Raw genomic sequence first — 15,416 nt, forward strand, 5'->3', positions numbered from 1 at the left:
ATTCGGAATTAAAGTCTTTCCAGGTAGTTTACATGGGAAATATTCATACCGAATGAGGGTTTACATGGGAGATCAGTTCAATTGCCTTTATTCAGGTCTGCGCAAGGTTTGGGCCAGGGAAGGTTTCTGATTGGATAGGGGGCGGGCGAATGTTACATGTTTACGTTTACTGGAAGAAAACACTGTAGTCCTCGCTCCGGATAACAAGATGTTTGACGATGCCGTTCTTAGTGCCTTTTTCGGGCGTGTTTTGCTTATATTCTTGAAGCAGCAGTACGACAACAACCTTGTTCTGCTAATGCTTCGTCTGTTGAGGAGCAGAAGGGAGGTAGAAGACCGTGCTGTGGCGAATGGAAACCGGTGAGTGCAACAAGTCTGACTGCTCTATCTCAGCCTGTTGCTATGCAGCCCGTTGCTATGCGCGCTATATACGTCATCGCGCCAGAAGGGCAAGGAAACGAGCGTGCGCAGAAAGACCGGAATGAATTTAAAGAGGAATGAGTGTATACATGCACACAAAATTCTTTCATTCGGAATGACAAATGGAATAAACCACCCCCTTTAATCAGATTTAATTTTCAATTGGAATGGCCGTTTTTCAATCAGAATGACGGTTTACATGACCACTTTTAATCGGAATGGCCTTTCATTCCGATTAAAAGTGGAATTAAACTGTGCATGTAAACGTACTGACTGACATGGTTGAGGACCCTAGAAAATAACCACAGTATTTTAATCAATGTTGAGTTGGAAATCTGGAAATGATGATAGAAACACATGGTTTGAAAATGCATGCTCATAAAGATTTTTATTTCAAATTATACATGAAAAGGAGTTGCTGTAGACAGAGTCGCCTGAGCAATGGAGCAAGCTGAGCAGCTGCACCCCCACTATTACACTTGGGGGAGCAGAGGTGTGTTTTTGCATCCCTACTTTTTGATCAAGAATCTTTGCTTTCTTTAAACATTCAAGCTAGTTTGGATAAGTGGATGCAGTATGAATTAAAAACTACATTTCCCATCCTAACCAAAGCTGTTTTCTCATATGAACTCAGACTATGTTTAAAGATTCAGATCTGGATGTGACCCTTCACACATGTGACACATGACAGGAGATTTTCTGTGACAGACGCATTCTCACCATGGATGTATAGAGACCTGGATACAGTATTGGTGGTGGAGCCCCATTCATTCCTTTTAATGTTATAAATGAAGCCAAAGATGTTCGACTTCCATGCGTAAAATAACCTGGAGCTTCTGTATCACTGGGCCCACAGAGCAGGTGTGTTGTGCTAGGTACCCTCCTGCGTCTGTTTTAGATGTTCACGTACAGCATGTCGATTGTTTCTTTCACAAGATACACCTCTGTTTTTACAGGAAATGCAGTTTCTGCTCTCTAAATGCATACTTTGAAAAAAAAGTACTTACAACATAGGTAAAATACTTAGTCCTTAGTTTGATTTCCTTCGGCTTAGGCAACAAACACACATGGTTAGATTAAGAAAAAAACATGATGGGTTGTCTTAAAATTCACATGTGAAACAAACAGCGGCCTCTTTGGTGACAGTCTGCAGTTTGAAGTTAACATGAGCAGAAGTCTTGCTGAAACTCAGATGAGCTATTAAAATCCAGGTGTTTCTAATGAAATGCATCATTAATGTGAATAGGTGCCACATTCACATTTTAAGAGGATACTTCTACAAACAAAAGACACAAAGGAGGACTAAGTAAATCATGCCTACGTGTGTGACTCAGCAGAGATAACATTAAATGAGAAGCTAATCTGCAAGAGAGTAAATATTTGCAAGCAAATCAGAATGTGTGAGAGCCCCACTGCATTACACTACATGATGTTTTGAAATTTTGAATTGTCACCTCTCACCTGAATTTTGTGTTTTTCTTTAAGGAAATTACAACTCACTTTAAATGAAACTTCTGCATGACGAAAGCAGGCTGCCAGACGTCAAGGCCCGATTATTGGCTGCAAGTAACACTCACTGTGGCATGCTGGGGGTCATTTAAACAACAGCACAGCTTGAGTTCATCAGTGGCTTTGAACACCACCGTTGCCACAAAACACAAAGGAGCTCTACTCCTCTCATCCCTCTTCTTAGCGGCAGGATGTTAGCTTTCATTGTCCCTTTATTTCCTTTATGTATCCATGTGTCTGTTTTTACCATAGACTGTCTTAAAAGATGGACTATGTGTCTCCACTCCCTCCATACAAAAAAAGTCAAAATATCATGGATACGTCCATTGCCATTTCATGTTGGTGATATCAGATACCAGAGTCTGCGCAGTGGCACTCTCCACAGAGTTGTCAATCATGATGTCAAACCACTTTTGAGCACCACACTTGAACATTATAAGAGTTACCTAAAATAACAGATGGTTTTGGGTAAAAATTCATTTGGCATGCACTTTGATTTTTTTAGTTTGGCCCATGTCTCATCTGCTAAACATTGAGGCAGCGGGGTTTATAACCTATACTGCATCCAGCCACCAGGGGGTGATCACTTCTGGGGAGCTGTCATGTTCATCTTTATTGTACAGTGTTACATGTTTTTTACTGACAGTCGCTGACTGAATTTAAGGTGTTACATCTGTTAAAGGGAAAGTTTGCTGATTTCAAACCAGCTTGGTGATCACAGTGTAGGAAGTATGCGCAGCGGGGAACTCCAAGTGTTTGGCTCTCCATTGTGCTATAAGCGCTGGAAGGTTGTTTGCTGCCGGAGGTCCACCGAACTTTTGCTTGCACACACTGCGATGACACAGAGCTGGTTGAAAATCAGCAAAGCTTCTCTTTAACTACCCATGTTGCTATTTTCCAACCTACTGTATTTTCCACACTATGAATTTCATGGACCTTCAGTGACTGGACCGCCCCCCAACTCCCCGCTGGATCAACAAACATTCTGGGGGGAAATAATTCAGAGGGGCCGCAGGTATATCGCACAGAGGGCTGGCTAGCAGTAGGCTGGCAGCCAGTCATCAGGCCTTGATATCTAGGTCCTTACTTTCGTCATGCGGAAGTGGGCGTGGTTTCACCTCACTTTCGTCATGCGGAAGTAGGCGTGGTTTCATGCAAAGTGGCTTGGTAAAATAATAGATATAGAGAGGAGCCCCAGACCCTCCGCTCCTCCACTTTTAACTATAATTTGGTGCCCATGGTTGTAGAGATCATGTAGTAATGTGATCTCTTGCCTTGTTAGTGCTGATTGCTTTCTCTGATCGGGACATCATGGAGTGGTGAGAGGAGATGGTAAATCGTGGGACGTCTGCCACTGTAATGAAAGACACATTTGGGACAGAACACAAACAAAGAACATGACAGTTTATGAGAGGCCCTTTGAGACATAATTCATACTTGGTTTCACATGTAACATCATACTCTCATACATATACACCACTATACTCTCACACAAGCACAAGTATGATTGTGCATGTAAGAGGGAATAGTAGTGTTTGTGTAAGAGTATGGTGGTGTATGTATGAGAGTATGATGTTACATGTGAAACCAAGTATGAATTATGTCTCAAAGGGCCTCTCATAACAGTTTGCTTTAGATGCATTAACACGGTAAGTAATTGCTATGACGTGAACTAGTGCTGACCCTAATGTTTTACACTCACTTCTGTGAATCAGGACATGTCCTGTATGATCGGCAGCTTTTCGATCTCCTGCTGTCTCCTACTCCTGCTCATCCCTGCTCCCTGCGGAGCACCTTGGTCTGCAGCCAACATTAGATCGGCGTCAGCTTGGACTGCAGAGCGGGGAAGAGGCTGAGATACCAGGAGATGAGAGATATCTGAGGACAAGCAGACAACAACTGTGACATTTCAGAGACAGGATGATATACAGTATGGTTGTATGTGATGTCTTGGTCCTGTCTGACTCCACACCTTCCAGACTGAGGAGGAAGAAGGCATCGTCTCCTTTGATGAAGTTTCTGCTCTTTAGGCTGCTGTGGTCGATGAATTGTGACCACCCCCAGCCTGGGCCTCGATAGTAAAAGCTGCCATTAGACTCATTTACTCGAGACCCCACCTTCTTGGGATTATCCCAGAAGTACTCAGTGCCTGTGGAGAAAGAGGTGAGCTGTGATTCTCTTTTTGACCAACAAAGCAACAATAAGGGGCGAATCAGGCTTGTACTACAAGTTATCCCTCCTTCTCTTACCATTAGAGGACTTCATGTTGGGGTCAGTGGTGAACATGCGGTGCATGTTCATTTGCTGTCTGATGTCAGACTGCTGATCCATCAGGGTGATGGTTGCCTGTCGCCATGGACATGGCCACTTGAGTTTGTGATCATTAGGGCCTGAGGTCAGGCGGAAGAAGATGGCCAAGTACTCTGAACGGTTGCTTTTCCTGTTCATGTACACACTGACCTGTGGATCACAAAGCAGTATGAAGCAATCCCGTCAGCTATTGTTCTGATGACAAATTTAGCCTCTAGGGGCAAGCCAGTATTTCAGGGGATCTGTTTTAGCCCATGGATATCCACTTAAATGATATCCAGACCGGGACTTTCTCTTTTGTGCACTGGTTATTGCTTACAGTTCGATTAGTAACATGAGACTCAAGATTGGAGATGGATGGACATTTATACTAATTTGTAGAAATAGATACCTGCATACGAATGTGGATAAATAAAAGAAAAGATAACAAAGCTAAATTGTTGTGGGACAATAGCTGATGGATTCCAAGACTGCATACAACCGAACATGCACGGACTGGCTTTTGGGAGGTTCTAGAATTTTCCCAGTGGACCTGTCTAGTGAGGGCCAACCCTGGCATTATATACCCTGTGTTAACAACTTTTTTTTTTAAAAAAAACAGACATGGTCACACTTGTACCCAGCAAATACGGACGGACCTGGACGTGTCTGAGAGAGCACGATTGGGTTGTGATCACGTCAAATCACAACTAGTCCGATCAGGCACAGAATATGACCCTATCATAACCAATTACTTGCGCACAGACAGACCAGTACAAGTCCGAGAGAGCCCAGTGGGGTCGTGATCGAGTCATATCGTGACCGGTCACATCAGAGACTATCACCCTATCTCTATTATATATGTATTAATTAATGTATTTATTTATTCATGTGATTTAGTGAAGGGTACAAAAACTTTTTAGATTGCGACCGAGCTTTGAGTCTTCTTGCCGATTAGTGAAGAAAGTGGGCCAGACCACAGCTGAATAGAGGGAATCGCCATGTTGTTTACAAATACTTCCAGGTAGAAAACCAGCAGAGATTAGCTATATTAGGCTGACCAAACGTCCTCTTTTGCCCGGACATGTCCACTTTTCACATCCCGTCCAGGGTGTCCGGGGAGTTTTTATAAAAATGACGTCAACACGACGTTAACCGGACATCATTTGGCTTGCTTACGCAAACTTTGCCATGTCAAGCTCTCCCTGTCAGCTTGATCTGGGCTACTTGAGTGCATTTATCATGTGTGTCAGTATATTAAATTTTTCAATTCAATTTTATTTATAAAGCCCAACATCACAAATCACAATTTGCCCCAGAGGGCTTTACAGCATACGACATCCCTCTGTCCTTTGGACCCTCGCAGCAAATAAGGAAAAACTCCCCCCAAAAAAACGTTTCAACGGGGAGTGTATGGGTGAACCACAGTTGTAGCATTAACTGATTTGACCACGGAGATGCGAGCGATGGCTGGTTTGACTGCAGCTGTTTTTTTGAACATGCCCTGCAGGCGACTTAGTGGCAGATGACTGAATGAGCGTTCCTGCAACCAAAACCCCCTAAACATGGTCAATACTATTTGGACTACAAACAAGGACTACAAATACCAAATTTCTTCAGCATCGAGAGAATCGGATATGTAAAAGGCATTTACCTGAAAGGTGTAACCTTCTGGTGACAGAAAGCGAGGGCTGTACAGTGGTTTTTCTGCTGACGTGGTGGCAAGCAGGCAGCTGATGTTGCGGACGTGCCAGGTGTGTTGAGGACACTTTGTGGATGACAGGTTAATGTCATCCAGCGAGAAACCTCCATTTGAACTTTTCTTTCCCCTCACGCCCTCAAAAACCACACGGGACTTCTGTGTCATATCCAGATTGATGTTATGCAGTTCCCAGGAGCCCATAACACCTCCTGTAAGGAGAACTGATAGAACAGAGATGAATCACTATGTAAATACCATGGTTGAGGTTGTAGGTGAAATATCTGAGTTTTTGTTTTGATCTGAGCTGATCTATTTTTTATATATATATATATATATATATATATATATATATATATATATATATATATATATATATATATATATATATATATATATATATATATATTTGTTTTTTGATGTTGACCCTTGCTTTTAATGTTATCAGCCCATTTAATGTCCATTATCAGTTGTCAGGGGCACAGATTTGTGATAGTTTGGCCTGGCATCTTTCAACATGTTTACTGTTAAGCAGCAACCTCTAGTGGCCGGAGAATTATAAAATAAAACAGAAACAAAAAGTAATCCCTTCAAAAGACAATAGCTGTATTCAGAATGGCAGCTCTTTAAACTGTAACAAAATACAGTTACTTTGTATTTTAAGTACATAACACCGTTCTTGTGTTCTGTTTCACCCCAACTCCGGGTGTTTGTGTCCTGTGTGAAACCAACCCATTGTCATTACAATGTCGTCACGTCACGGCTTTGTCAGTCGCCTTTTATGTCTATATATTATTGGCTAGGCGTCCTTATGTGTCTGCTGTTGACATTGTGGGATGCCCAACCAACGCCAGGATGTTAACAAAAGCACACACAGTCAGATTTAGGAAAAACCTGATGGTTTGGCTCTACATTCATACGAGATGCACACACTGGCTTCCTGGGTGAAAGTCTGGGGTGTGTGGGACCCAATCCACCACACCTCCCACCCAACTATGTGGACTTTCCAGCTTCTTTTTGAACATCATTACTGGCAGTGTTTCTGCTATCCACCAGCATATCATATCACTGCGATGGGTATGGTCCTGCTGACCAGCAGTGTATTATAACACCACGAAAGGTTCTATCTGGCTGCATTACACACTGACGCTGCCCAGCGGTGTCTCATACCACCATAAAAGGTGGCTTTTGGCGTCAGGGCTCGTCAAGACTTTGGAATTAGAGCGGAACTGAATTGACATACCCAGTTGAATTCACGTTACATAACGGTCATAACAGTTGTACTTATTCTAACCCAAACCGTGATCTCTTCCTATCCCTGACCATGTAGTTTTAGTGCCTAAACCAAACGAAAGTGAAAGTAGAGAGTAGCTGAGTTCTCAACAGGCCGAAAAAAATTACAACCCAAACTGTACCAACCCATGTGAGCCGAAGCCCCAGCTCAGCCTGTCTGAGATTATCACATAAAATACTGAGCCCAGACTTGACTAAACTGGACCACTAAAAGTCATGCGTGTCTCCAATGGAAAATGGACCAGCTCAGTGGATCACCAACTCTCCACACTGTATTTCCACGCTAGAGAAGCTCCCTGCTCTAAATTAAATAAATAAATACATAAATAAATGTGTGTCTTTTCCACAGCCTGAGTCCTGCCCAACCTGGCCAATCAGCGCACATTTTTAGCCAACCCATTGGGCTCGGCTTGAGATTGAGAACTCCAGCTGTAACTTTTTCACAGCAGTGGATGTGCATGTTCTTACCTTCTGGTAGATGCACTTTACTCTGTCTGGAGCATTTTAATGGTAGTGACAACACCTGATAACGGCCATTTAATGGGCTGATAACATTCGTAAGGGATGTTGTTGAAAAATGAGAGATGGAGGCTTTAATTATAACAACACTGTATAAAACACACAACATGCAATATTTCATTTGTTACCTGAAATTCTCTTGAAGAGCCTCAGTTTACCGCTGGGGTTGGCCTTGTCATACTGTCGCACCTTGATATTGAGAACATCATCAGCTGCCCCGCTGTTATAGAGGAAGAACTGCAGACACTGGGCTCCAGGTTTGGGGTAAAACCAGCGACTCTCCAGTAGAGCACGGGCACCAGATTTAGCAGAGGCTGTGCTGAAGTGCATGAAGTAGCCTTTTCCTGAGGGCAGGAGGAGACAACAGTGAGTAATGTTGGGCCTCATATTACTTTTTATGGGACTAGTCCAACTTTATCATTGTCAGTTTATTTAAGTCTCCTTCAGGTCCCACTGCCTGCACTATGAGGGGCTCAAATTTTGTGGATAGCCTTTACTTGCCTAAACCTAACCTCCATGACTTTACATTAAGCATGTGACTGTATGTTTAGGACGTCGTAACGTCATTAATGGGGCGTTAATTAGTATGATATCATAGGAACCGTTCTATGAGAATGCTTTGTCAGAGTCTGCAGTAGATTGTAAAAGGAACATCCAGGACATTAAAAAAGGTTCAACTCTATAGCATGCATTTGTTATGATTGACTGTCACCTTTGCATTGTCCCATGTTGGAGAAGTCAGTCTGAGGCCCTCCACGAGCACAAGTGAGTCGTTCCCATTTTGCATTGCCGGGACCCTGAATCATCCCACAAATGTTGTCCTCCTCAAAGTCACAGCTGTCCACAAAGGTAGAAGACTTGGCTGTGGAGAGGAAACACTCAGAATTTCACCAAGATGCGTCAGTGCAGTGCTTCATAACTGATGGGGGGATTATGCAGGTACAGAACAAAAGTGCCATCACACAAATATGGTGACATCATCTCACAGCAGAAGTGCACCTGAACCCAAAAGAAAACATGGAACAGAAAAGAGCTGGCAACCCTCAGCAGAAAGACTGTGTGCTGATCTGAGACCTGAAAACATTCTGGATAATAAAGGCTATGGCCACATGATTATTAAATGAGCACTGAGGTCATCTGGTCTGAATTAGAGGTTATTGCCAAAGATTATCAATATATTTTTGCATCACCTCCTGCTAGATAAACTCTAACTCTTGTCTTGTACCTCAGTGGGATTAGAATATTAGAATATTTTATTTTATGAGGTGATTTAGTGTATTGATCGTTCCGACACTCAATGTGCAGGTGATTTTCTCATTAATTGTGTAATGGACACAATGACAGGTTGACATGACTTACTGCAGTTGTAGAGACGGTTGAGCTTGGTAAGGTCACTAGCGCTGAACCCTATCCTCTGACCGATCACATCCATGAACTGGGGGATCTTGGTGACGATGGTGGGCTCAGAGTTCTTGCTGAAGTCATCCTTGCTGTAGTGCATTACAGAGCCGTAGTCATAGGGAACACCAAGAGCACTGGACACTGTGTCATCGTATTTCTTGAAGTTGTGTGTATGATCTAGGGAATGCAGTTTTTGTTTTTAACAAGGACTGATGGAACAACAGTTTTGCAACTGCTCACTACTGTAAAAATGTTTTCAGATAGCAGGCATGCATTAGGAGAAAAACACAGGTGATAATAAACATTTTCATTTATTTTATGAAGTTACAACATAAGGTTTTACTGATCAGTGTTACTAGTTTCGATGTTTCCCCATATGATGTTGACGTAATCATCTCGGTCAGCTCTGGACTGCTCGTGCCAGAAGCCCAGAGCATGCAGAAACTCATGCTCAACGATTCCTAGTGTGTCACACCTTTCACCAATGGACAGCTGCTGCTTCCCCTTACGCTGGTTCCCCACGGAGGAGGAACATCTATACAGAGAGGGAAAGCGAGATGCACTTTATACTGAGTCGTCTTTTAAGGTCAACATTCAGAGGCCTCAATATCAGAGGATTGATATTTGTGCAGAAACCTAATCTAACGGTCCATTATACTGGAATTTAAAACTGCACTCCCATTAGGTTTTTGTTGAAATTTTTTGTTTTAGCCAAATGACCCTTTGCAAAGTCCTGCACCTTTGTGATGGACCGTCCAGCTGTCACAGAGCCCGCCTTTCACCAACTCCATGAAGGAATATTCTCTAATTTTTGGTCTGCATTTGAAGGCAGAGCAAAGGGTCAATTGGAGACAGTAGATCAAAGTGTTGAAACACTGACATGGGCTCTTATCACCCTATAAAGAGCTGTTAAAAGCAAACAGGGCCTGTTTTTATATGGCAGTCCTGAGGCCTGAACTACAATACAAGTTCAACTTTCTCAGGATATCTTTTGGTTATCTGGCTTAACATCATCATTTATTAGTTGTATTAGTTATATTTTGTATTAATAATCTGAGTCTTCAAAATAACCCAAACAGGCAATAAATGTAGTGCAGTAAAAAGTACAGTGTTTCCCTCTGAGATGTGGAGGAGTAGAATTATGAGGCTCCGATCACACAGACAGAGTTTAGCAGGTTGCAAAACGCAAGACGTACCGCACTGCCTTTTCTTTCAATAATTGAATGCCAATAGTAAAAAAAAAACATAAAAGAAAACACTTCGCAAACGCAGTTCCTCCTCCTCCATTGTTAACCAACTGTAAACTTGTCCTGACCACCACAGAAGGCCCGCCTCTCAAATCATCCAGCTGGACAATGGGAAAAAAGTGGAGATGACATGAGGCGCTTTTCTCTTCTGAGTTTAAGTTTTTTCAACAGGAGTTCAGAGTGTGCCAACAAAAATGCCAGGTGCCCAGAGCTCAGAAACACGAGGAGCGTAGCAACACAAATACAGCGAGCAAAGAGCTTCATTGTCATTAAAACAATTACAAAAAGCCGCCTCCAGCTGAGAAAACATGCTCTGTATGATCAGGGCCTGAAGTAGAATAAAATGTAAATACTGAAGTACATGTTCCTCAAAATGTTTTAATTTTAATGATAGTAGTTGCAAAGTATTCTGTTGCTACTCAGTATCATTCACTGTCAACTAATTCATAATTAATCTGGAAAATAAACTGGTTTAAGGATAAATAAGAGCTTGTTCATTAAGAAATATTCCCGAAGAAGGTTCTCCTCGGACCCCCCTACAGAGGTCCGGTGTGCTAAGCACCACATGTCCTCAAAGCCTACAAACGCCCCTGATCAGAATTCCTCCTATGAGTCTTACTAACAGTGAGCTCAATTCTACAGAGAATTAAATAATGAAAATAAACTACATCTTCATTTTTCTGGACACCCCCTGAAACTCCCTGAACAACCTCTGGTTGAGAACCACTGTTACAGGACATCTTTGACTGCGTCACCAGGGCCCAGTTGTTCAAAAGCAATCTGATCAGACTTCTGCTATCAGATTGGATCAAATCTTGAAACTGGGTTGTTCAAAAGGGAAAAAAAAGGTTACTGAAATCGGATTAGATCACGCAGTCCACTCTTGGTTTTGATATGGATCAAACCTTCATTCTTAATAGGACTGGGATACCTTTGATCCAAAAAAATAGGGATCATTCTGATCCCAGCAGAAAAGAACCACATTTATTCATATTTTGCACATGTTTTGTGATTTGTTGAACAGTTAGTGTGACGAATTTGGTAAGTTTGTATCTGGATCACGGCAATCCAATCACATGGATAGCAAAACATTGGATTTCCATATCTGGATCATTCTAATCCAAATGATATTTTCTTAACAACTGGGCCCTTTGCTTCTGTCATAATTACTTCAGCCACCAGAGGTCGCTACCTAACAGTAAACAGAGATGTGGTCTGCTTGCACAGACGACCTATTCGGCCTTTTTGTGGGGAGGACAGTTTGAATACGCACTAACACAGTTGTGTTCAATACCACAGATTATATGAACTGAACAGAGCAGCTCACCCGCCACCTTTGTACACAGAGATGTAGTTCTCCTCTTTTTTCCGTGGTGTGAAGTCAATGCAGGTCTTCAGTCTGTACTGGTCAAATGCCTTCAGGATCACTCCCTTTGCATTGATCTCTACATATTACAAAGTGTAACACAAAGAAACAAAAAGCTTCCTCATTTGGTGCATATCCATGATAACATGATGAGTACAGTGAATGCAAGTTTCCATTGTAATGCGGTGTCTTACCCAGACTGTCCTCTAGGTAGTAGGGAATGGTTGTTGGCCAGCGATACTCGTCACCTATTCTGGAGTTTCTGAATGCCTGATGGGAATGAAGAGAACAACACATATATAAATGGAGATGAATAAAAACAGGGCGAACTCACTTTAGTGATCGAACTGTAACCTGGTGTTTTGGAATTGTTTGCGTTCCTTGATTATTACTGTGTCTTTCCAAACAATCACTTAAAAATGAGACCTGAGACTGATAAAGTTGTGTTCTCTCTCTCTCTCTCATCTCTACACCAGCATCATTTTAATTATTCAATGATTTATCATCGCATTAATGCTGTTCAAATCACCCAGCTTTATTTCCTGCATATACTGCTCAAATATGGAAGTTAGTGTCTTAATTCCGAGTGCACAATGGGGCATTTTGAGGACAGAAAAACATATTTTTGTGGATAAATTATTATCCCAAGGGACGGGACGATATATGATTTTACTGTGGATCACAATACACGATTGTGGTGAATTTCCATTTTCAGGATAATTGCATCCAGCAGCACACAGTTTTTGTCAATGAAATTAATACTTTACAACATACTATAATATTAGAGAAACGTGCACTAAAAGTCTTCACTAAGCAGGCAACTGATTCCCTTATTTAGCAGCATTACCATAAAAACAGTTAGGCAAAAAGACGACAAACAAAATGGAACAATAAGACCAGACCAAGCTGTTACAATAAACTAGCAGATTACCTTGTAGTCCTGAGATATGTCTTGGATATAGCTGAGAGAATCTTCATGTCAGTGTTTGTTTGGGTAGAAGTCTGCTAAGCTTTTGCATAAGATCTGTAATTTATGTCTTGTACCATTAGCCATTCACTCTGCCTGTCTGCCAGCTGATCACAGTGAACCAACAGCACAGCAACACACAGTCTCTGCTTCTTGTTTTAAACATGCCTCTCTTCCTGCCTGCAGTTCTTTCTTACTACAGTGGTATGCAACCTCCACCTCTCCATCACAGCCTAGTGTTCTCAGATTCATCAGCATCTGGACTCCGTACTGGATAGTCTTCTGTCAAATCTTGAGCAGCACATAATCTGGTAATCTCTACACCTGTAATCTTATCACACAGTTATTATTACTTCATTCATCTGTCTCTCCTGATTAAATATAATGCCATACTCAAATAGGCCTGAATATGGAGATTACTGAAGAGTAGCAGGAGCCTTTGGAGTCTTTGGTGTCTGTGTAGACCAGCTTACATCGTCCTGTTCGATATCTCCCTCCAGCAGGTCCAGCCCCGCCGCTGCAACAGGAAAATTTCATCATTTGATGAAAATCCTCAGCAATATGCACAGATTATACAACAAAGCAAAAACCATAATGTGTCCACAAACCTTCATTGATGTCAAAGATGTCCCAGTCACGACCTTCATCAACATCCCTTTCTGTAGATGTGGAATCAATTAGATGCTGCTCAAAACAGGACTACAAAAGTACCTTATTTACATAATTACCAATGTATTGGAGCAGTTAGGGTTGCTTCCTGTCCCACAGACCTGAGACATGTTTACTTTAAAATGTCAATTCTTCAATTTAAAATTGTGCCTGACCTTAAGATTTGAAATTAATTTCTAAATCATTCTGAGTGAGAGCCTTCTCAGCAAAGATGCACAGAGTTTTTTTAGCCTGCCAAAAAATCACAAGTGTAAAGGGTACAGGGTATTTGAAATCTTCTCACTCTGAATCCAACCTCAGCCTGAGTCAAGTTTTTGTCCCCCTTTTGACAGTAATTAACATGAAAAACATTTAAAATATGTGACTTACCTGTATCACCCGTTAGCTTAGCTGCTGCCTGGTAAATACAAGAAAAATTACATCATCATCATCATCGTAATAATCAATGTCACTGTTTTTGCAGTGGACATATAATATGAATGTTATGTTGTATAAAGATACAAAGGTGTACTGGTACCAGTCCCAGGCCATAGAACAGAATGATCCAGCTGACTGCCATGGCTCCAGCTACATGATAAGGACGTTTACAGACAGTGTCACAAGTTGTACAGACAAGCACACATGTTCGCTCATAAACTGAATATGTGCTCAGTGTCTGTGAAGCTTTTTTGTACCCCACTATTTACTGTCCACCTGTGGCATCTCTGTAGAGTGCTGCAGGAATGAGTCTTAAATCCCAGAAATGAGTAGCATTTTAGCACTCCTGGTTCTCTCATCACAAAGTCAACGTTTTTTTCAGTCCACCTGCACATTTTCTTATGTTGTTATTTTTCTTTTTTTCTTTTTTTGTCTTTTATTATTCCATGCACAAATAAAGAATTAAAGTGAGACAGTATATTTCTCACCTACTGAAGTCCCTGAACGCCTCCTCAGACTGGATTTCAGCTGCTGGCTGCGTCTCCTGGAACAGCAGGTGATGATATTTTGAACAGGAATGTATCTGCTCTGTGCTGAGAGCAAAATTATGCCCTATATGATGTCTTCACCCAAACAATCGCCAGCTTTTATATGTGATGCTTCAGCCAAACCCTGCCACACCACTTCCTGTGACAGCAATTCGAACAGTGGAGTGAAATAGGCTTCTACCTGAAGAGGTCTTTATCAGCACGCAAAAAAGGTTCACATGCTGTAGCTCTCAACTGACATTTATCGGCACATCAACAAGTGACATTTTGATCTGAATGCTCTCCTTCAGACTGTTTATTGCCGTTTTGTTGTTGTCTAGCACCTGCCTTGAATAGTTTTAGGATGTGCATGACCGCTGTGTTTTTCATTTGCAGGTCTTTGGAATGTTTTTAAAAGCATTTATTTCATTTCCTTAAAATAAGGCTCTCAAAGTCTGAAATTTTATTTACAATCGTCTCTTGGCTGCTGTGGGTGGGTGTGTTAATTATAAAGTGTTTCTCTCTGTGATTGCAGACTGTCTGTAGACGTCCTACATCCCTAAACTAAAAATAGAATTGTTGCAAGAGTGGATTTTGCTACAGGGCCATCAGACCTGCTGTAAACACGACTATGTTTACATGCACAAAATATTCTGGGTTTTGCCCTTATTTCAAAAAAGACAATATTCTGATTAAGCTGAGCTAACAGGGCTGATGAAAATGAATATTCTACTGATGTTTGCAGCCATGTGTACTCTGATTAGGGTGACCTAACATGTCCTGTATCGTGTCAAAATAGATCTGCTTGTCATTTTGCATCTTCTTCATCAAAAAAGATTTTTTTGTCCACTGGTAGTGATCTGTTCGGACGTGTGAACACAGCCTCCCTCTTTCATTCCTTCAGCCACCCTCTTGAAAAGGTCCACATTGTGATATTTCCACATATCCAAAAACCTCTTGATATCAGCGTCTTTCATTATGTTGAAAGGAGCAAGATTTAGGGGGATTTAGTGGCAACTAGCGATGGCAGATTACAACCAGCTGAAACTTCTCCCAGTTAGAATTCCTTCAGTGTTCATTGCTCAGGAGGTTT

At 41.7% G+C, this 15,416-nt stretch overlaps 1 protein-coding gene across 2 annotated transcripts; it reads right to left on the minus strand.

The window, feature by feature from the left end:
* Positions 1-781: 781 nt before the first annotated feature.
* Positions 782-14,409, minus strand: LOC117253862 (meprin A subunit beta-like). 2 transcript variants are annotated; one of them, XM_078168619.1, is made up of 16 exons: positions 14,285-14,409; positions 13,897-13,946; positions 13,749-13,776; positions 13,319-13,369; positions 13,184-13,227; positions 11,938-12,013; positions 11,705-11,822; positions 9,487-9,665; positions 9,089-9,307; positions 8,442-8,591; positions 7,858-8,073; positions 5,873-6,129; positions 4,179-4,389; positions 3,902-4,078; positions 3,632-3,807; positions 782-3,283 (listed from the first exon to the last, which is right to left on the minus strand). In XM_078168619.1, exons 2-15 carry the CDS (start codon positions 13,936-13,938, stop codon positions 3,641-3,643), a joined length of 1,935 nt encoding a protein of 644 aa, XP_078024745.1. In that variant the 5' UTR covers positions 13,939-13,946; positions 14,285-14,409; the 3' UTR covers positions 782-3,283; positions 3,632-3,640. The 2 variants fall into 2 exon arrangements, with proteins under 2 accessions (XP_078024745.1, XP_033477541.2); XM_033621650.2 differs by having other exon boundaries at positions 5,873-6,141.
* Positions 14,410-15,416: the final 1,007 nt, after the last annotated feature.

The sequence above is a fragment of the Epinephelus lanceolatus genome, chromosome 6 (genome assembly GCF_041903045.1).
Source record: "Epinephelus lanceolatus isolate andai-2023 chromosome 6, ASM4190304v1, whole genome shotgun sequence".
Lineage (NCBI taxonomy): Eukaryota > Metazoa > Chordata > Actinopteri > Perciformes > Serranidae > Epinephelus > Epinephelus lanceolatus.

Coding starts and splice junctions, on each gene's coding strand:
- LOC117253862 (XM_033621650.2), bottom strand. CDS start 13,938: ATGGCAGTCAGCTGGATCATTCTGTTCTATGGCCTGGGACTG. Junction 13,777..13,896: donor TGTTCTATGGCCTGGGACTG/GTACCAGTACAC, acceptor TGTATTTACCAG/GCAGCAGCTAAGCTAACGGG. Junction 11,823..11,937: donor CTACCTAGAGGACAGTCTGG/GTAAGACACCGC, acceptor TGTAATATGTAG/AGATCAATGCAAAGGGAGTG.